At 38.9% G+C, this 22,564-nt stretch overlaps 1 protein-coding gene across 1 annotated transcript in view; it reads right to left on the bottom strand.

Annotated features, from left to right (window-relative positions):
- LAMA4 (laminin subunit alpha 4) overlaps window positions 1–22,564 on the bottom strand; it is a 99,272-nt gene that overhangs the window by 33,283 nt on the left and 43,425 nt on the right. The window contains exons 6-17 of the mRNA XM_066547099.1: window positions 21,530–21,625; window positions 19,523–19,674; window positions 19,271–19,381; window positions 16,467–16,578; window positions 14,337–14,504; window positions 13,380–13,573; window positions 11,468–11,584; window positions 9,735–9,883; window positions 7,590–7,731; window positions 6,431–6,527; window positions 5,547–5,663; window positions 4,721–4,906 (exon numbers count right to left, since the gene is read on the bottom strand). Of these exons, the coding sequence (XP_066403196.1) occupies window positions 4,721–4,906; window positions 5,547–5,663; window positions 6,431–6,527; window positions 7,590–7,731; window positions 9,735–9,883; window positions 11,468–11,584; window positions 13,380–13,573; window positions 14,337–14,504; window positions 16,467–16,578; window positions 19,271–19,381; window positions 19,523–19,674; window positions 21,530–21,625 (1,641 nt within the window). The remainder of the gene's footprint in view (window positions 1–4,720; window positions 4,907–5,546; window positions 5,664–6,430; window positions 6,528–7,589; window positions 7,732–9,734; window positions 9,884–11,467; window positions 11,585–13,379; window positions 13,574–14,336; window positions 14,505–16,466; window positions 16,579–19,270; window positions 19,382–19,522; window positions 19,675–21,529; window positions 21,626–22,564) is intronic.

The raw sequence follows: 22,564 nt of genomic DNA, 5'->3' as shown, positions 1-22,564 counted from the left end.
TCAAGTCATAATTATGATGTGTGAGATGCAGTTATTCCAGAAAGGGTAATGATTTCTAAGAATCTGGTACTACTAAAGGTTTTGGAAGTAAGTTTGCACAAAGGACACTATGTTTTCTTAGGACTCATAGGTAATACCTCTGTAATACTTTCCTCAAGGAACTCTGAAAACATTATTGGTTTTAACCTTTTAATCTTCCTTCAAGACAAATGAATGTTAAACCTAATTTTACATCTACAGCAACTGGAGCAGAAGGATTATTTGTTCAGCATCTCATTGGATATCTGAGGCTGACCTAGGAACAGCATCCAAGAGTTATGGCTCATGAACTCTTCAAATTCACTGTGAGGGAGATGTATAGGCTGTTATCAGCTATGTGTGCCTCCCAGTGTTCATCACCCATACAGCAGCAGTGGCTGCACAGGAGATGTGTTTGCTTGTGGCTCACAGTCCACTGTCATGACAGAAACACTGCCAATTTCATCCTGTGGTGTACAGCAATAGAAGGCCTTAGATGATGATGGATGATGATGGATGATGATGATGCAAGTGCACCTAAACTGTGCTTAGTACCTGTCCTAGCCCTTGTGATTAGTAACCTTGTTAACTTTCCTGCCTGCATCTGCCAGGGGTTATGAATTAAAGTCCTGGACCTTTGGTCTTTCACTGCTGTGTCCTCAGGTGGTTGCTGTGCAAATGTCATTGTTATCAAAGGGAAATGCAGGAGCTCTGTCCTGTTCAAAGTGAGAGAAGTCCTTTCCCAAGAAGATAAGCAGAAAAATTATCAAGAAGGAAAAATAACTACCCTTAATTATAATCCAATTTTATCACATCAGATTCCAATGACATGCTGCCCCTTGAAGGATATTTACACATGACATCATTTTTCATCTTTAATTAAATGTAGGTACAAGAAGCTGAGTATAATGAAATGCGATTTTAGCTGCGAGCTACGTGCATATAAGAAAAATCCAGCATTCAGAGTTAATTTTAATGACGTGGATTCACTGTAAAGGTTAAGACCAGATTTGTAGGGTTTAAAGTTATATTTTAGGTGTTGCCAACTTACATCCACCTGCTCTTGTGTTCTCCTTGTCGTATTTTTACCTTTGTGTGAGACTCACAGAAGGGCTTGTGTTGGAAGGGACATTAAAGATCCCCTGGTTCCAACCCCCCTGCTGTGGGCAGGGACACCTGGCACTGGACCACATTGCTGAGAGCCCCACCCAGCCTGGCCTTGAACATTTCTGGCTGAAGACTGCAGAGAGGCAGATAAAGGGGCTCATCATCAGATATAGGAGACTGTATAAAATACAGGGGAGGAGGAGCAGACTCCAATCACTCTTCTGTGCTTCCAGTCTGCATTGAATAAGCTTCAGCCTCGTTCATCTCAACCCAGACTATGAGAATACACCATGGAGTCCTACAAGTCTGCTTGTTTTTGGATAGAGTGAAAAATCTGCATTTGTCGTGTCCTGTCTCTGCTTGGCTGTTTTCATTTGTGTTTCACTCTCCAAGTTCAGTCCAGGAGTGGGCCATATAGAACTTTAGACCCTCAATTTTTTTTCCATTTTGTCCTAGAAGGCCTTATGTAGAAGGACTTAGTAATCAGCTGTTCTATATAAAAAACTGTACATTAAAATATCATGACTTTAATGAATTCTCAAAGAATTACAGTAAATTTTGGTGATCCCAAAATGTGTTAAATTTTCTATTTAAAAAACCCCAACAAAACCCAAATCAACTCACAGGAAGTTTTCTTTACCTTTTTCTATTTTTAAGGCAAAAAATACTGCAGTCTCAGAAAATGATTTAGCAAATTGCAGCTACTTTTTTGTTTTTAATAATCTGTAACTCACATGGAAGTGTTTGATTCATTATCTTAAAACCTGGCTTTGATGTATTAAACTTGAAATGCTACTATAACATGTAAACACAAAACTGACATCTGTAACTACTAGAACTATTGTGGAATCTCAGTATAAATCTCTTATTCTTGGCCTTTATAATGACATTCTTCAACACAGAAGAACATTGATTTTGACTTTTGTCTTTGAGAAGAAGGTGAGAGTGGAAAAGAAAACTAGTCTTACACAATGATAAAATATAAAAAAAAAGAATAGAAGGGAAATTGTCAAGAAGGAAATACCCTTTTACTTTTTCCTTCCCAAACTGTCTGCCACCCTCTCTGCTGAAGCCCGCCAGTTCCCTGCACAATGGCAGCATGGACTATTCTCAGACAAACTGCACAGCCAAGATATGCTCTCACCCTTCCAAACACCAAGTGAAAGCTTTATTCAAGGACAGTGCAGACATGCCAGCTTAGAGGCTTCAGCTGCTCTGGCACTGATATTGGCATGAAGATCAGGTGTTTTGGTGTTCCAGGCACCTGTCTGAACATTTGTTGTGACTTTTCTTTGGACTTGGATGGACATTGCTCCTGTCGGAGCAACCTCTTCTGGCAGAATACACAGCTGATCTGGGAACGCTCCACTGTGCCTGCCATGTCTGCATCTGTCTTCTTGGGCTGTCAATCACAATCACATCTGTCTGGAGCACTACCCGTGCCAGCCTCCTGTGTGGCACTCATCTCTCTTCTCAGCTATTTCCACTGGATCTTTCTGGCAAAAACACCTCATCATACCTTTAAACAAACAAATCAAATGCCTTCAGAGCAAAAATGCCATGGGAAAGCTTCCTCCACAAATGTACTAGGGCACACTTTGCTGTAGGTTGGATATTAGCATCTCTCCAACAGTTAGTTTGTGGTCAGCAGGCCCTCGAGGAGCTCAAATAGGAACAAATATTTTCAAGGTGACTCCTGACCTGCAAACCCACCATCACAGAGAAGACTTTTTTCCAGGCACATCACATTGGAGCTGTTCTTGTTCCTTTTTGGGAACATAGCCAAGGGAGAGCTGGCCGTTTTAACTCTGTTCACTCTTGCAGAGCACCTCAAATGCTGCTGGAAATATTCCCTCCAGTACAAGAGCTAGTATGAGCAGATTTTTTTTGAATCCTGTATGTCTGCTGGCATTTTGAGCATGAAGAGCCAAATGCAGTCTGTGTTGCTGCTCTACCCACTAAGCTGGCAAGGGAAAATGTTAAATGTAAATCAAGTGTAAAGGTGAATAAAAACATCCCCATGTGTAAGCTACAGCACACTGTTTCTCTTGGAAATTTTTCATCGTACCATTCCCTCTTGGGAGGCCAGTCATATCCACATTTGCATGATTTTACATGGTAATTAGAGCTCATAGCCTAAACTACTCTGTGGTGATCAAAAACATTTTACAGGAATGCAATCCAATACAAGTGCTGTTATATTAACTACACTCTTATGGAGCTCTGTGCAGGGACTAGCAGTGAGCTTACCCATTCCCAGAGGGACAGGTTCACTGTTTCCTTTTGATGAAAAGCTCAGAGAAATCTGAGTTTCCTCCAGTTCTGGAGCCAGAAATTGGGATATTGAATATCACTGAATTTCTTCTCGTAAAGGGAACCACTTCTATGCCAGTTCTTGGGAGCACTCACTTAACCAAAAATACTAGGGGTGAGGGTCTTATGGATCATGGAATTCTGAAAATAACATGACTCTTGGGATTCCCCAGCTGAGAGGGAAGACTGTGACTTTGGAACACTAGAAACAGTGTTGGGTTTGGCGCTCATAACACCATTTGCAGTAAAATGACACTTGAGTTGCAAACTTCCTGATAGAAAGAGAAAGGATTTAGGGCAGTAGATCTGAGATTCAGACTTTCTGGAGACAGAGTCAACGAGGTTATGAAATTTCTCTGGGGCACTTTTAGGAGGAAAGACATCACTGAACAGGTTTGCAGGTGATGGTATCATCAAAAGTGTGAAGGAAATTACTTGTTCTGGACTTCCAACCTCCCTAGCCATAAATATCTTAGGATAAGTGAGCCTCAAGAATACATGGAGCAATAAATAGTGGTGCTGTAATCAATTTTTTATTCCAGATATTTTCATTTCTAGATTGATTATTTTCTTCCCCAATTATTCTTTTCCTTGTTTCTACAGTCACTTCATTTCAGCTTCATTTTCACATCTCTTTTTGTACTCTTGTTTACCATCTTCATTTTAATTTTGTAGTCTGCCTTAGCTTTTCTTTTGTCTTTTTATTTCCCTTAAATTTTTCATAATAAATTTTCCAGTGTTTCCAATAATAAAAGTAGAATTAATGTGATGTTTACAAGCTTCTCCAGAAATCACCCTGCTTAAATATTTTATTTCCTCTTTTATTCTCTTTGACCCCTTTGTTTAGACTACAAGCTCATCAAGTGAGGGACCATTTCTTCTCCATGTTTGCACTCCTGAAGACAAAAGGGCTCTGTTTTCAAATGCTTCTCAATGTTAAAAAGCAAATAAATAAAAAACCCTAAATAACCAACCATAATGGGAAGAAGTGTTTAAACAAGCTGTTTACCATTCAGTGTGACCTTGGTACCCTGATAAAAATGAACTAGAATTCAGTAAGTCTTCAGCACTTAAGTGTTTAAATAGTTTTTGGAAGTCCCTGAGGATCCAGCATTCTTAAAATATAGTCAAGACCTAGACAACTGCTAATTTGTGAAAATTTTCATGGAGGCAAAATGCTAGAAGATTATACATGATGAATATGCAATGTAAACAATTCATACAACATGTTATTGCAGTGATTTGTTAACACTGAGGAATGGCAAACTTCAGGTCACCCTACCTGCATCCCCAGCTGAATGCACAGCACTGTCATATGCCTGTGAATTGTGCTGGAAGTCTTGCAGGTTTTGGGACCACAGCCTCACGTTCTCATCCATGGGGGTGGTAGCCTGTGTTACTGTTGTGGTGACACTTACAGCCTCTGCAGACTTCAGCTGAGCTTGCTCCAAACGCTCTCTGGCCTCCTCTACAGAACAAATAGGGAAAGATAGAAAATGAACTCTCTCAAATATTCAAGCGTTGTGTGTCCCATCCCTGCCCACTCTCTGTCTTTCCCTTCCCTTTTCTTCCCTCCAGTTTATAATACACTGAGCATGATGCTGTATGAAATGGAATATTCTTTTGGTCAGTTGGGGTCAGATGTCCTGGCTGTGCTCCTTCTTAGCTTCCCATGCATCCCCAGTGTCCTCACCAGCATGAAAAGCAGAAAAGGCTTTGGCTCCGTGTAAGCCCTGCTCAGTAGCAACAAAAACACCTCTGTATTATCAACTCTGTGTTCAAAAAAAATCCAAAATACAGCCTCATGCTAGTCACTGTGAAGAAAATTACTGCAGCCAAGATCAGCACAAGGTTCAAGAAGAATATTAAAAATTTCAGTGGCAAAACACTTATTTTCATTCTGAAAGTGTTAAAGCAGGGTATTTGATATCTAGGTCTAGTAGTTTCAACCAAACTCTTTTAAGCGTCCACAATGCCGAACTCTTAGTAAGCAACTTCACATCCATATTCAAAGATAAAAATGTGCTCTTGAATGTATGAAGATAAAGCATCACAGAGATGAATGTATGAAGATAAAGCATCACAGAGATGAAGTTCCTCCTCCCAACCTGTCTCTGCTGACTGCATTTTTGCGATGGCTCTCATCAGCTGGCTCCGCAGGGCGTTCATTCTGGCCAAAGTGCCATTGACTTGCCAGCTGGTGTCTGCAATGGTGTAACTGCTGCCTGTGGGGACAAAAGGGAGGCACAGCTGGGGGGCGTCCAAGTACTGTCTGAAAAGGTAAATTCAATCCTGGGGAGGTATGACCTTAGGTATTTACTATGCCATGGACAGTGTACCACAGCCTCTTTTAATTTATGACATACTTGCACTCCTGACTTAACAGAGTCTAAAGGAAAAACCAGCCCTGCAGCACCCCTGCTTGCCACAGGGTGTCTTCCAAAAACCTGGAGAGCTGTGTTGCAGTCAGTATTCTTTGTCCTTGCTTTACCAGAAGTGCTGAGAATGGCTGCAACTGGTACACAGGAATAGTCTCAAATTGTCCTCAAAATTTTAAAAAGTAATTCTGTAATTCTAGATCTTTCTTTCATTTACAGTGAAGAAAGGTCAAACTACTTTAACATTTATTATTACCCTCCACTGGTGAAATCCAGCTTTCTGAACATTTAAGCTGCTGTGATTTGATTTTAATTGAACTACTTAATTTAGTATATTTACTCAGTGAAAAACAGTTTGCAGGGTCACATATTAATTAAAATGGTAGTTGTATCTGAAATGGACTTTTCATGAATGAAATAAACTATCAGTATCTAGTAGGATGATAAAACGTGAGCTACTCAAACTCTGCCCATGGCCATTTCAAGTACTTTGTGTGGTAAATTCAATCAATAACCTATTCTGTTGCAGCAGTAATTCTGCTTAGTGGTGTGCTTCTGAAATTTATTTTAGTGGCTATAAGCTGATTGGGAAAGTAGAAAGAATGTATATTTACTGTCATGTGCTGTCCGTTGTAGCTGCATGGCTCGGATGAGAAGTTCTTCACTTTTACCTTTATGGTAAATGACCTGAGTATCAATTCCAACTGCAGCCTACAAGCATGTTTCAAAAAAGAAAGTCAGAATAATCCTTATCAAATATTCCACTTTATTGTGATCAATTGTGGACAATATTTTACCTGCATATAAATGCAACTGCAAAGTCACTGCAGTTTCATTTGCTTTGTTAACATTTAAGATTGGCAGTTGGATTGGAAAAAAGTCTGAAAAGCAAAGTTTTCTGTTTCAAGAAAGTTTAGAGAAATGTATGGTTTTCCAAACAACAATACTGAGTAACAAAGATGGAGAAAAAAATCCTTGTAATTTACCAGCTCCAGTTTAGTCAATGTGACTAAATGCTGCATGTTATTTAGGTGTTGTGACTGTTCATTTCTACTGTCATCTCACATAGGTGATTAATGCCTTCACTTCATGGAGGGCTGCCTTGCAGTCTGCAGCAGTATGCTGGAAACAGAAGGCTGGACTTGAAATCCCTCAGCACTCTGGGGTGCAGACCCCTTTAATCTAAAAAATCCTCTTGCTATCCCACTAATAAATTACTGGTAAATAACATGTATACAGGTTGGTAACTACAGGCATACAAAAAATATGTTTGTAGTTGTAGAAAGTATTTTTGAATAGAAAGGCCAGAGAAAAAAATCAGCATCCTACTCCTTACACTGAGTGTATGCATGAGCTTTGTCCCATTTCAGCCTGAATTTCTATGAGGTGCAGTGATGCCTTGACCACGTTTCCTGCCACATGGCACTGAGTGAAGCAGGAGGACTCAAGCACTAAATGCCAAGTCAGGTTCCTGCAGGAGCAGGGAGTTGTCTGTAATTTCACAGAAATGTCTCAATGTGAGTGACAACACAGAGCAGCATCACCCTATGGGACAGGGACAGAAGAACCTCTTGTGTCTTTTAATTACCAGGAGACTTCAGACTGGAAGAATAATTAACTACATGGGATTTAATTCAGGAAATAATAAAGGGAAAAATTGTACAGTGAGAAGTTCAATACTGCCAGTTAAGATAAATTTGTTTTTTCTTTACACTTAGGTGCCTGGAGTCTCTGAAACATTGTAAAGTGAAAGCTAGTATGAAAATTACTTACATCCTTGACCCGGTTTGTTGTGTTCAGCGCCAACAATGCAACTTCATTGGCTTCTTCTATATAACCAGCAATGTTTTCATACACATTTGAAGCATTGATTGCCCTTTGTACCAAACCATTTGAATCAACACCATACAAATTCCTGTTAAAAAGAGAGCAAAAGGTGAAAGAAACCAAACTGAATCAAATTAGTTTCTGACTACATAATCACACACATAAATGTACTTGGCCTAACTGGTATTCTCTTCGTTGTGTTTGACCAATCTGAAGCAGGTGAAAACTGTGTGGATAGAAGAGTCTTCCCTGCCATTTAACTCTGAGAATTTTGCCCTTAACATTTATGTGAGCAGCAACAAATGACTACTCAGCTTTTACTTTCTTTTACTTTCTTTCTTTCTTTTTTTTTTCTAGATTAGATATTCCATAAATTAACAGAATAACAGGTCTATCAGTAATCCTTCTTTAGGAATAATTCCTATCCATGAATGGAAAGACCTATGTATTTCATTGCCCAGGATAGCTGTGTCACTGTCCTGTTTCTATTTTCCAAAGATAAGTGGGAAAAGGGGGATAATCAGATGAGGAACTACCCTTAGCCATGAGAATTTGCAGAAAGTTATACTGAAAGAAACCTTTGATGGCATGGTTTTGATCTGCGTATTAGGTGATAACTGGTCTTCAGGGGAGGTTCCAAACAGAAGATAGTTCAGGGATCAACATTCATCTGTTAACCATTTTGAATTGATATTATTTTTTAATGTTTTGGTGATAAGCAGATTTCAAAGTATATTTTAGAAATAGATTCTAAATATAGATGTGTTTGCACATGTGTGCATTCACTTCAAAGTGTTTGCACACTGAGAGATTATTAAATTTCCAGATTCAGCATTATTGCAAGAATTTTCTGCTGAAGTCCCTTAAGGCAAAACAATAAACTCAGTCAAATAAAAGCCTAACAGGCTAATAAAGCAAACCTATAAAACCAAGATGTTTTGAAGACAGGCTAAATGTTTTAAAGAATTAAAGTTTCACTGCAGGACAATCTTCTCAACAAATAATGGAGTCAGCATTATTCCATCTGGGTATTTTGTAATTACTTTTGTTTGCTTTTTGTGAAATTCCTAATGTGTTGGACTTGGTAATAATTTTTAAATTATTTTGGTAAGGGAGGAAGGGTAGCTATATGGGGTATTTTCTTTCAAGTTGGTCTGCTGTCCCCAGTTAGCCAATCTCAGACTGAACATACTCTTTGGTTTTTATGTTTCTGCAGTTTGTGTGTCATTATAGAACAGTTTCAGATGTCAGCTTTATACAATTGCATAAAAGAAGGCCATCTGTTATTTTTGTCTCTATTTTAATCTCCTATCTAGGGCATATGAATATTAAGAAACAACTGGTATTTAGATAATATACTTGAAGAGTATTTGTAAGCTTATCTTCCAAAAACATATGCCTATGATATTACTTAAGGTAGAATTTGGTGACATATTTTATTTAGGAATTCATTTACAGCAGTGATTTTTTTCCATGGATAGTCCCAATTGCAAAAAAAAAAAAAAAAAAAATTAAATTTTCCTAGAAGTGATTTTTTAGTAAATTGGTGCAATGTTGATGCATTTAGTATCTTCCAGCAAAATATAAAGACATACAATAAGTTTTTGATATTGTTGTGAGCCAGTTTCACTGGGACAGAACCTACTAAGCATCAGAACTGCTCCATCTGTAAAATTGTTCTTGGAATAAAATTATCTGGAAGCTCGTTTTGTGCCCTGTAACGCTAAGCATTTTTTTCATATAAATGAACTTACTGACATGAGTAGTTTCTGCAGACCCCATTTAATCTTGCTAGTGTTATTTTACTTTTCACTAATCCACCTTTCTTATTTTGCTCTAGGAAGAGGAGAACATGCCCAATTAGACTAGAGAGAATGTCATGCAAGATATATCCTTGCTCTTTAAAAAGTTCCATAGATTTTGCCTAGCTCAACTTCAGCTGCTCTCTCTGGACCATGACAAGTCCTTCTACACAAGACTTAACACTGATTTGTTTAGTGCCTATTCATTGTCACTGTGCTTCTGCTTGTCTTTTCAGCTGTTCAGTAAGTGGCACTTGTATGAACAGAATCTGCTGAAGTTAAATTTTACCCATCCAGTTCATCAGCAAGTCTTCTTAGGTTTTGTGCATGATGCATAGCCTTCTCTACCAGTTCATCATCAAACAGGGACAGGTTGGCTATTTTTTCTTGCAGTTCCTTTTTTGCTCCATCTATTTCTGCATAGAACCCCGATGCATTCTGAACAAAATAGGGAAGGGAGGAAAGAAGATGAAAGTTGTAAAAATAAAGTCTGTATTTTGATTATTATGGGTTTTTTTACCCTTTATGTTATCATAATGTTCCTTTATTTCTGCTATGGTTGTTTTATTTTACATCTTTAAGAGAAAGAGAAGAAAGATCTAATAGTGAATGCCAGTATGGAGACAAATGCAGGAAGATGAAAATCAACAAAAATTCCAGAAATCACTTAAGAAGGCATTGGAGAGACATGCATAAAATAAAAAAGAAATATGGTAAAAGTCTTTCTATATGTCCTGTATGTTTGCTCCAGAATTGTGCCAATGACAAGTCTTTTAGAGTGAAGTCCCCTTTCTGCCTTCTTGCACAGAGAGATTCCTCATGCTAAGGCATCTTGGATTAGTCTAATTTGCAAATCAGTCCACCTAAATACTACCTGTGTATGTATAGGCAAGGAGAAGGGGAATCCCTTTGCCTTAGCTGTGTTTCTTCCTTTTATAAAATACTTGGGGCAAGACCAAAGGCCTGCATTCACTTTCTCTCCAGTACACAAGCTTGCTGATGTATTTGAAGATCATAATGTGGCAACATGTGATTGTAAATACAAAATACATGAAAAAGCATGAAACTGAGAGAGAGAAAAAGGATGAATGGGTGAAATGTGAAAATACTTGTTGCTGAAGAGGATGGACAATGGATGATATTTGTACTTCCTTCCCTGCAGTGTGAACATCCTCAATGTGGAACCCAAAATGATTAATTGCAGCAATTTGTTTTGCACAAAACACCAGAGAAAAACTCCAACGTACTGCTTGAATACAGGGATGGTTGCAAAGTAAGTGGTTGTTCTGTTTTCTCAAATTATTTTTTGAAAGAAAAATTAATGTCTTTTCATAAATGCTTTTGTGTCAAGAAGTGGGCAACTGTGACCAAAATGAATGCTTGTGGAAGATTTTATTTTTTCTTCAGCTATTTCAAAATTTTAAAGTAAGTCATGAAGAAAGAAAGCAGCTTTGGTAAACATTTTACTTAGCAAATTCCTAGTTTTATTTTCCTTAACTTCTCATAGAAAAGCCAAACCCCGAAAATGTCTACAAATTTCCTTCAGCACCATGTCTGATTCAAAACACTGGATAGTAGTCTATGGCTCCAGAAAAGGATTTCTATACAACAATCTGGTTATATATGTTTGACACAGTGCCTGATTCTAATGCTGGTATCTGGGATCTTTAGTATTCTTCCATGCTCACTTGTAGGCACTAGGAAAGGAATTTAGCATATAATGCAGTCTTTTACCAGAACATCTTTTGGCAGCTGCCTATAATGAAATAATTGAGAACTCTGCAGCATAATCTTTCATTATGCTTTGCCTACAGTAATATGTCCTTATATTAGAATTATTTATTTTTACAGTAAATTGTAATAACAGAGCTTTTCATCCAAGAAAACCATCTACTTTTTCAGGGAATATTAGCCAGTGTTTCACTGAAGCAGTATAAAGAAGGAGAGCTTTTCCATTAGTGATCTAAACATGACTTCGAAAAATCTGGATGTATCATTTAAACAAGCTCCTGAGGCACTTACCTTTATTACTTCACTTAACTCAGAATTGACTTTTTGTGGTCCTTCCAAAATAGCTGTGGCACTGAGCAGAATGCTGTCCACTTCATCCATTTGCTCTTTTGTCTTCTCACGTTGTTTCTAAAAAGGAAGTTCAAAACATAAATCACATCCAATACCATTTGTGCTTTGATGTGTTAATTTTTTGTTAAATGTGCTGGAGTTAATTAAAAGATAGTGGTGAGCTAAATAGATTTTAGACATATCAGAAGCCTGATTTTCCAAGACAGGTCTAATTGCTACATTTTGTGATGTGAATTACTTTTTGTTTTGTGAAAGAAATGTTGGATGATTTGAAAAAGTATTAATATCATTTTATGTTACAGACTAAGAAGCTATAGGAATGAAGCAATATTCAGTGCACAGCAGAGACAAATTAAACATGGATTTTTCATAGTCATCTGGAGACTAAATTTTTCTGGAGCTTTTTTAAATCTACAGTACAGAGATCTCTTTTCCTTGTCACTAGTAAAGCAGTAAAGATTGTCAGTGAACAATTTCTTTTGTATAGAATCTGCTTTCATTGTGAGAAATAATGGAGATCCAAATGGTTAAGAACAGTGAACAAATACGACTACACGCTTCAGGCTTTGCTTCATAACTGTGAGACAAGCTGTGGCTTGGCACTGTAATTATGGAACAATGGAAGAGCAGAAGAGGTTTTGTACTTAAGGATCTCAATCTCTTGTGAAAGGATTCACTGGAGGAGCATGCCTGATTTCTCTGTTGAATTCTTAGACCTTCCGTATCTGCATGAGCTTCTAGTACGGCAAATTTCAAGAACTCAAAACTCTGCTACTGATGCTGTGAAACACAGATGTTGGCCTGAATTTGTGGGATCATTCTTCAATGATCTTCAAAGAATGATTTGTGGGATCATTCTTCAAATCACAAAATTGCTTACTAACGCCCTCTCCTCCAGAATACAAACAATTTCAGCCATTGAAATGAAAACAGTTTGATTTGAAAGGCCCCAGATTGTTCTCTTTGTAATTATTTTCCTTGCTGAAAAAATAGATTAGAAGTTTTAGGTGGGATATTTTGGTTTTGAATCCCTTAAAAGAAAATTATGAAAAGAGGGAAAGAATCACAGAACTGCTCTGAAGAGAAGGAGACAGGTCACCTCTGAGCTGTCTTCCTAAGTGGAAGCTTTACTTTGTTCAGAACCCTGAAACTGTTCATTTGGACAAGACACAGGGGAAAACTGTTGTAGCCTTATAGCTAAGCTAGCAAGTTCTCCTAGCAAGTAGGAAACCCAATTTCAAGGTAGCTAATGTGGAGCAGTTAGACAATGGATTTGTGCATGGAGATTTAAGGACAACTGTCAACTCCTGAAAAAGTGGGGATGCATTTTGTTTAAAGTGGTTCAGAGGAAGTTTGGATCAGACAATATGGATGCACTCAGCCCAGGGCACAAATACAGTGCAGAGTCTTTATAAGTAATTGTTTTCTTAGAACAGAATTAGTTGTGTGAACATGAGGCCCTCTCATATTATGTCAGGACAAAATTGGATGAAATAATCCCACCACAATATTTGTAGCAGCCATGCTACCGGAAATTTCAAGTTTCTTGAATTTTACTGTAATGTGCCTTTCTAGTCTTGGCATAAATATCCATCTCTTCCTCAGTCTGATGAGTCATGACATGCGAAAACTTCTCATTTATTGTCTCTCTACAAATAGATAATAGTACCTTGCACTTCTACAAGCTGTTTCTTAGAACTGAAGAGTCAAACTCATCCTGCTGAGTGCTCCATGAAATTCTTTCTTGGTGTGGTGATTCCTGAATCTAAATTGTGTGCAATCTACTGTTTTAAGCAGTGGCAGAGATGGAGCGTTCACAGTCAACACTTATGATAAATGTAGTGCACAGTACCTCCTGCCTTTGGAGCCTGGCTGTGTTTTCTCTGTTTATATCCTCTGTTTGTGTGACATAGTCAAGCGCCTCGCCTAATGCCTCCTCCAGGTCTGACAGCTTCACATCCTGTTCACTGAGCTGCTCCAGCACATCAGTTACCAGGGATCTGGTGTCATTGTGCTTCTCATGAAATGCTTCAATTTGCTGTAGCACTGGAAGAAAAATGAGGCCAATAAATCCAAAGCTTGCATTTCTGACAGAACTTACCTATACAGCAATTTCTTTGCTGTTATTCAGGTGACAGTAAAACACCTTTTGTAAAGCTCACTTGAGGGATTATATACCTAGATTTTAATTTTCCCTTCTCTTTTAAGAAGGAAAGATGCCTCTCATTTTACTATTTCATTTTAATCCCATTACTTCACCCTCTGAAATACATTTTATTAAAAGAAACTAGGTCTGTCTTTGCCTGCTTTTCATGTGTTTTTCATTGTTAAACCTAGGCAGCCTGTTCTGGAGAAGACAGTCTTTTATGCCTCATATTCTGACTCATATTAGGCTGTGAGAAGTAGGCTGCCACTTTTTCCCATGCTTTCCCAAAGCTTTCCCAAATCTTTTCTCTCTCTGCTGGTGTTTGCTGTCCCCATAACAGAGCTGGCAGGGGGGATGATGCTCACATGAGCAATGCCAGCCCTGCCATGAACCTTCCTAAGCAGCTGTTGTTGAGGTGCTGCAGTGCACAGGCACACACAGACACACAGACCTTTTCCTCCCCATTCTGCTGTGAGGAGCACCAAGCACCAGCAGGGACTTGGGGCTGGAATTTGGGAGCAGCAGCATCTCCAGCACACCAGCTGGTGCTTACCAAGTGCCTGCTGGTCCTTCCCCAGGGCTCAGCAGTACACCCAGAGCTGCCCAACACCTGCCAGCTGAGCATCAGCATGTGGCTGAAGGAAAAACTGACTTAAAACTCACACTCCTCTGCTGCATTTTCCTCCTCATCTGCAAGTTGCCTCTGATTAGTGAAAGGCTTTCGACGTTTGATCTCCTTCAGCATCTCTTCAGCCACGCTGCGCTTCTGGGCAATTTCTTCAGGGCTCAGCTCCTGTTGAATTGCATAGTATTTTGACTTGCTGCTGATTTCTAGGGGGAAAAGGGAACAGATGGTTGATTCAGTATGACTACAGAGAAATAAATACTGTGGACTACTTTTACTTTTGTGACTTGTGATGATACTGATGGCAAAATAAAGTTTTAATTATCTTCAACTCCATAGTAGGTAATCATTATGTTTGATCCAATCTTAATATTAAACCTGTAAATAATTCACACATTCTGTCACGTGTGGAGGTCTCAACAGAAGAGGATGGGATTAAGCAGATGTAGGTTGTGTGCATTATTTGGCTTGACATTTCTTATAGGCTGGGATAATAATTTTATTTTGGATTCTGTGGCATGTAGCAGGCCGGGGCTTTCATCTAGGATCATGGTTTTTAAGTGCTGCTGTTTATAAAATAATAACAATGCTAAGGAGACTGAAGTAACCTCATTTTCCATCCGCAGAAGTTTGAGGCACCCTGAGGAGGTAACATATGGCTTCTGGCCTGATGCTGCCTAGCTGGTTTGGAGATAGATACTATTTTAAGGTTTTGGTCTCAGATCAAAAAACGTTGTTGTATCCCTGCAGCTGAAATTGAATTTACCCATTCCCAGTGTAATCATTACAAAGTTTACTCACTTCTCACTCCCTGGCCTTGAATACCAATCACCTCTTCTTCTATGTCCTGTGACGTGTGTGCCTTTGGCTAGTGCTTGTCACTAGCTTTGTGGGTAAACAAAGTTGGCAAAACCAGCATTATTCTTATAGAAGATTTTTATAAAAAATAGGTGTATAATTGTGGCACCACTGATTCTTTGGCAGAGTGTCTCTATGCCTGATCTTGCTGGGCCCTGAGCTCATTAGTGGAGCTTTAAAGGCTCATACTGAGCAGAAACTGATGATGACCATGGATTTCTTTTTCCTTTTGCTGGCACGTGTGTGTGCACACATGGGTGATGCCTCTGTAGAAGAACAGTTTTGAGCATAGTGAAAATAATTTTCACCTACTTGTTTCCAACTGTTTTCCTTCTATTCCCAGCCACGAAGATTTTTTCTTCTATAACAGCTTAATGCAATTGTGCTATTTGTGTGCGAAATTAGATGCATATCTGCCTTATGTGGTTCCTGTCCTGCTCCAAACCAATTAATGATACAAAAAGATGATACACAGACATCAACCATGATTGTTAGTGATGTACAGTGAGGCTCATGCTGACACTTTTACTCAAAAATTGTAGAAATAAAATGTGATAGATGGCCAGATAGTCAATGGATTTTTAGCACCAGAGGTGTAAAAAGACAGTACAAATAAAACATACTATATGGTCTTAGCCTGGCTCTTTTTTGTGATAGGACATATTAACCATGTTTCCTGAGAGAAAGTAATGTAGCACCCATGGAGGTAAGGATAAGCAAGGATAACAGTTGATATGTATCCACTCTTCCTTACACAAGCTGCCAGATGGCTTGCAATAACTGCCAAGATAGAACTAATCAGGTCTATTAATCAAATATTTTCAATTGGAAAAAGGCTGTTTAACCTCAGCTACCAGTCAGCATTTCTATTCTGGTGCCATGGACAGGTTTTGCCTACTGTTGGCTTTGCTGAAGACTGGGGGAAATCTGTTCTGCAGCAGGATGGAGGCTTTCATGTCACAGGTGTACAGGGGACAGGGGTGTTTTTGAGTACATTGATTTAATTGCTTTCTGCAGGTACTGAAGAAGAGGCTGCAGTTGGTTTAATCTCATTTTTATATTTCAGGATGATAATGGTATGTCATATATATTCCAGATGAAGATGATTATCTCTGACTAGGAAATTTTTTTTGAGTGCAGTTGTGCTTGAGAGGGTGTTCACTGTTGCCATAAATTACATATTGTCCAATATATCAGAAGATTTTCCTTTGATATATAGGACAGTAAAAATTCTTGATGATCCATTAATACATGAAGGCTTCATTAATACATTCTTGACGCTGAGATGAACCAGGAATGAATCTGTTTACCTTCAATGTTATCTCTTATATCATTGAGCTGCTGCACAAGCTGGGAAGCACGGCTGTTGATCTCTGTGGTTTCCTTCTGCACCAGGCGGCCTTTGCTGGATGCTTCATTTCCCTATGAATAAACCATGAGAGGTAAACATTAGATTTCTTTTCAGATGTGAGGGTGAGCAGTATAAACACACATTTTGCTTTCTCCTGGTGAGTACGTGGAAGTCCTTTTTATCATATAAAGTAGTATTTAAAGGTGTTCAAAGTGAAGATCTGTCTTGTCAGTGTTTTCAGAATTGCAGAGTGAGAGATTAAATACTGTCTCATATTTATCCATCATTTGCTGCAATAAAATTTTCATAAATTATGTACAGTTGTAAAACTCTATCTACTGAGTCTCCTGAGGCATTCAGTGGGGCTGGCTCATTTTGTTGCTAGGTATGGCATTTCCTGAGTAAGCAAATAGAATGAGGAAAAAGGTGTCAAGCTCCCAACTCTTTTTAGATCTGTGTCTCCCTCAAGTGAGGTCCCCTGCCCTGCAACTTGTTAAAGAAAAGGAAAAGCCCAAGGATTGAAAATACTTTGGAGAGCACAGACATGGTCCTGTACTGCATTGTGTTGGGGGCAGCACTCTGCATTGTATTCCCTTACTTAGGGTTTGTGGAGGCCCCAGGTGGCATTTGAAGGTAGGGCCAGGGTGGGCAGCACTACTAAAAGGGATGGGCATAATGATAAAACAAATTATAAGGGTTATGAGACTGATAAAGTAAGTGTAAGGGTTAGTAGAAATGTTTCTGGTTCCCATCTTCCAAATATTCATGATCAAGCTACGTGCTGTTTTACTCAAAGCTCATCCCATGCAGACTTTGGAGTTACAGGTAGTTACAGGAGCTATATTTAGCAGGAAGATTTGCCTACAGTTGGTCCATTCACCCTGCCTTTGTGTTTTAGATCAGAATCTACAGAAACCCATCCCCTAGATGTAGGGACATGCACATAAAATGCTCTGAACAGAAAATGCTGGGTGTCTCTGCAAAACCCACTCAAGGCCCTAGCACCCATTTTCCATAAATGTACTCTGAAATAGCAAAAGCTCAATATATTCAGAGTTACTATTGTGGCCTTCCACTGTCAGAATCTGGGGTTATTATCTCCCTGCCTTACAAGCAACCACAAGTATTGATGTGGAACTAGCATTAGCAGTAACCAGGGAGCAAAGACTGGAGGAAATGCTGAATTTATTTGCTCAGGGACAGTAAAACTGAAGAATGAGGAAAGAAATCCCCAAATAGTACTGCAAATGAAATGTTATTATCCAAACTCACTAAATATTCATAGAAAACCAAATGCCTTAATCAGTCTGCCCACCAGCTACAGAGAGGGACACTGAGGCACGTGAGCTCAGACAGATATTCACAGGTATGGAGCTGTGAGTGTGAGTTGATTTAATAAAAGCTCTCTTGAACATAGTCCGTATAAATTTTATGTGCCCTTTCTGCTAAGCAAGTGTTGATTAAAAACACACAAACCTAAATTTTCTCTTCCACTTTCCTTTGTGTTCCTTTTTTGCCCCCTGCCTGCTCCTATATTTGAGTTTTAGTTTAAGGTATAATTTTAATTTGTCTTGTGAAGGAATTGGTAAACGGAATATAAGGTCTGGCACTTTGCAATAAGCACGAAATACAATCTAATTGTATGGCAGCTGTGGCTATCTTTGATAATAACATAGAATGATGTTTTTTACTAATATATGTATGTTGCAGCAACAGAAAGATGTTTAATATCATCTTTTTAAAATAGAGGATAAGCAATTTTGAACCCTATTTCTTCTCTTAACATATAGCATATATCATATTCTTCTAGGATGCAATGGAAGTGTTGTGGGAGATGAGAGCTGATAACCTTAATTTTATAGCCTGGCAGCTGGATGTGGATGCAACATTTATGATTGTAATTGTATTAAAAATATCTTGAGTGCTGATCAAGCTCCCATCTCAGTGGGTACATGAAAAATCTTTTAAACTGTCAGTTTTGAAATATATTTTGAAATGTCCAATCAGGATTAATTTAATTTTAAGAGAGCATACAAGTAAAATAGATATAGTACAAATGCTCCCAAAATCAATCTGCATTAGTTTTATGTTGGTTACTTCACTTAAAAATCAAAATGTGAATGAGAAAGGCAATGTGTCTATCCCAGATCAAACACGTTTTGTAGGGGGTAGGTGGGAACTCAGATCCTGAGGGGAAGATTTTTGTGACTGGTGGCAAACCTCCAACCACACTCAACACACTTTTTACCTCCTTCCTTTTCTGCGAAGAAGACTTGATAATTAATTTATGCTTTTAATTCATATTTAAAGTAGAAAGTTACAAAATAGAAATAGAAATAGAAATAGAAATAGAAATAGAAATAGAAATAGAAATAGAAATAGAAATAGAAATAGAAATAGAAATAGAAATAGAAATAGAAGGTTCTTCCAGCTGTCAGGGCACACCCACTCTTGTTTGGTGAACCTAAAGTGTCAGAGTAGATGTTAAGAAATGTTTTTTTATGAAGAGGGTCAAACACTGGAACAGGTTTCCTAGAGAGATGGTTGATGCCCCACATCTGTCAGGATTTAAGAGGCATTTGAACAACGCCCTTAATAAGATGCTTTAACTTTTGGTGGGTCCTGTATTGCTCAGACAGCTGGACCAGATGATCATTTTAGCTCTATTCCAACTGGGACTATTCTGTACTTGCCTCTTATGCCAACAGGTGAATATGACAAAGTGCAAACCCTCAGAGCTTTGGCAGAAGGCTGTAAACAAACCTGTTCATCAAGTGTTTCTGCTTCTCTGACAAGATCATTCATCTCATCTGCAGCATCATCAACCTGGATGATCCAAAGTGTAGCGTGATTCTTCTTTTTGGACATTGCCTCCTGTGTGTGGGAAAAAAGTCAGTGCATCTGAAAATAACCTCCTTCTCTAGTGAGGGCAGAGATTGAAATTTACACGAATGGAGTGGACATTCAAAGATTCAAACTACATGAAAAAAAATGAAAAATCATCAATGTTTGTACCTGGAGATGAGTGGTAGTGAGGTTCAAGTCATTCAAACGCCTTTGAGCTGCAACACCTGTAGAAATGCTCAGTAAAGTGGCTTTGCTTTCGTCGATTGTCAGAACTGACAACCGGATGTCATCTGTCAAATCCCAAATGCATTTATCGCAGCCTGATAAGAAAATAAGACAGCATAATTTTTCTTTAGTGTTTGTGTCAGCTACAGCAAGCATCTTAAATTCATGTAATAGTGCTCTTGACCCATGGTGTTCACTCTGTCACTGATGCTTGCTGGTGGATACCTCTTTTCTTTCACTTTCATCCTTCCACTTCCAAGGTTACTTCTACAGTACAGTTATGACATTTCTAGCTGAGCAGCACCAGATGGGACTGCTCAAAGAGGCTGACACAGGGATTCTGTAATCAGCTGGGAGCGAGGGAGAGGTATTTCCTGGCTATTCCCTAGGCGCTACATGTTTGTGGCCTGAAGGACAACAGATGAAGGCCAAACAAAACCAACTGCATTTTGTCAGAACCTCAAACTTGATATTTAGAATTTGGTGGTATGAGAAATAAGGATGTCCAGCACATGGGCTCTTGACCACCTACTTGGTTACGATGACAACTTCTAAAAGTTATAATGTTATAATGTGCTTGGAAAGTGCTTTGGCAGAACTATATCCTTGCTCCTGCTGAATGATTGCAGTGCCACCTTGTTTATAGTGACACTGGTGCCAACACTGAATGCAAGAGACTTAGGTGAATGTGAAACACATATTCCTACAGACACTTTTGCCTGATATTTTAGCAGATCCCAAATGTTTTCCTTCTGGTTGCTCTTCAGGCACATGACCTCTCTTCTTGGGAGTTGGTTCAAGAATGCATGCATGCTACACACTCTGCATTATATACAGGTATAAATACACAAACATTTAAAAAATACCTGTGGTTACCAATAGCTACAACATAGTACTCCTGGAAACTCCCCAGGCTTTCTATCATTAGGGTATGGGAGATAGTGGGCAAGGAACTGACTGATGGATAAATGCCAGGTTGTCAACAGCAGCAATCTATGTTAGATGCTGTACTGGCTTTGACTGGGGTAATTTTCTGCACAGTTAATTTCAGCAGCTGGTATGGGGCCATGTTTTGGATTTGTGCTGAACACAGGGTTGATAATGTGGAGGTGTTTTTGTTGTTGCTGAGCAGGGTTTACACAGAACCAAGACCCTTTCTGCTTTTTGTATTGCCATGCTGGTGATGAGACTAGGGATGTGCTGGAAACTGGGAGAAGACACAGCCAGGAGAGGTGACCCTAGCTGACCAAAGGGATATTCCAGACCGTGTGACATCATGCTCAGTAAACACAGTGGGGAAAAGAAGGAGGAAGGCAGGGGGGACATTTGGAGTGATATAATTTGTCTTCCTGAGTAAATATTATGAGTGGTGGGGTCCGGCTCTCCTGGAGATGGCTGAATGCCTGCCTGCCCATGGGAAGTAGTGAATGAATTAATTGTTTTGCTTTGTTTGCAAAGTGTGCGTGGCTTGTGTGTGCACAATTTTTCTGGCTTTTAGCCTTCTGATTCTCTCCCTGTTTCTGCTGGAGTGTGTGGCTGTGTTGTTGATGGAGTTAAACCACAACTAGAAAACCATAAATTATATGCAAGATGTCACAGGTAAATTTGTGAGGACAGCTTTTAGGGCCAGAATATTATTTTTCAGGCAGTGTGTCTCAAGGTCTATGGAAGTAGCTTTGGTGATACTTCCCTGCTGCTCTGCAGTTTGGACCTGAATGTGTAGTCTGCACCACAGAGTTGGAAATATGCCTGTACTCAGACAAGTGTGTGAGAACATGCTGAAGTACTCAATCAGCAGGACATTGTGTATATTCACACACTTAAGTGCCCTGTGGGACCACCATCAAAATCCTGAGCCCACTGGAGTACCAAGCTCTTAAGTTACTATTTGTAAGCTTCTAAATATAAGAGCAACATTAATTATTGGTGTTTTTATGATAATGTTCTTACTGATGGTCGGGCAGTCTGTGTCAGTAGAAACTTCAGGACTGTCTGCAAGGCATTCTCCAGTCTGGCTGTCACACATTCTGCCTCCACAGTTACATGCTGGGGAAAAAGAAAGGACTTTTGAAAGAAGAATCTTCAAAATGTACAACCCCCCCTCCCAAGACTCGTGAAATTATTATACTTAGGATTGTGTGGGGGTATTCAAACCAATATGAAGAACTTATTGGACTGATTTTCCTTTCAGTAGCTGGAAAAGGCTTTTCTTGCACTGGTGAAATTTGAACAAATAAAATATGAAGTGGAAACACCTCTGTTTCCAGAGAAGAGTGAGAACACCTCTGCTGAAATTACTTGTTCAAAGCTTGGTCATGAGTCAGCGAGGCCAGAGTTGCCCAGAAGGGCCATTGTACATCAATGTCTAGAGAGGTTGACATTTAGGAGATGTACTAAGAACAGTGGGGCAACTAAAGTTAATTATTAGTTACAAATCTCTCCACAGCCCTGTGGAATTTTTAGCACTCTGTCACTAAAAAGGCTTTGCAGCTATCAGGGATTGATTGTGGACTCCAGTTACACTGTCAGCTTGAACATATCAAAAAGTAAATATCTCCCACCACTTACAATGAAGAATAAATGACGTTTTATATTTTTTCAAACTTGAGAAATCAACATTTTTATTGCCAGCACAAGTGGCTTTTTAAAAAGCCCAATTTCTAATCTAACATCTCTAAACCTCTTTCAAGGTTTAATTGGCCTTTTAAAATATATTTTTTTAAAGATTAAAATATTCTTGGAACACTTCAATAAAATAACAAAAACTCAAGCAGAACATAAGAACAGCAGTAATCTATCTGGAATTTATTTTGGTCTTGTGATTCATGGTTTCAGCAGAATCTCATATAACAAAATATTTTACTGCCTTTTTATTGCAGCCCATTAATTGTTATGTATGAATTGCCCTTGTATTTACATTTCCCATTGCACGGTCAAGGATTTGTCAAGAGAAAATAAGTAAAACAACTTCAAAGACAACATCCT

This window comes from Molothrus aeneus, chromosome 3 (genome assembly GCF_037042795.1).
Source record: "Molothrus aeneus isolate 106 chromosome 3, BPBGC_Maene_1.0, whole genome shotgun sequence".
NCBI lineage: Eukaryota > Metazoa > Chordata > Aves > Passeriformes > Icteridae > Molothrus > Molothrus aeneus.
Note: the sequence above shows the minus strand (reverse complement) of the source record. Positions and strands in the feature narration are given on the sequence as shown.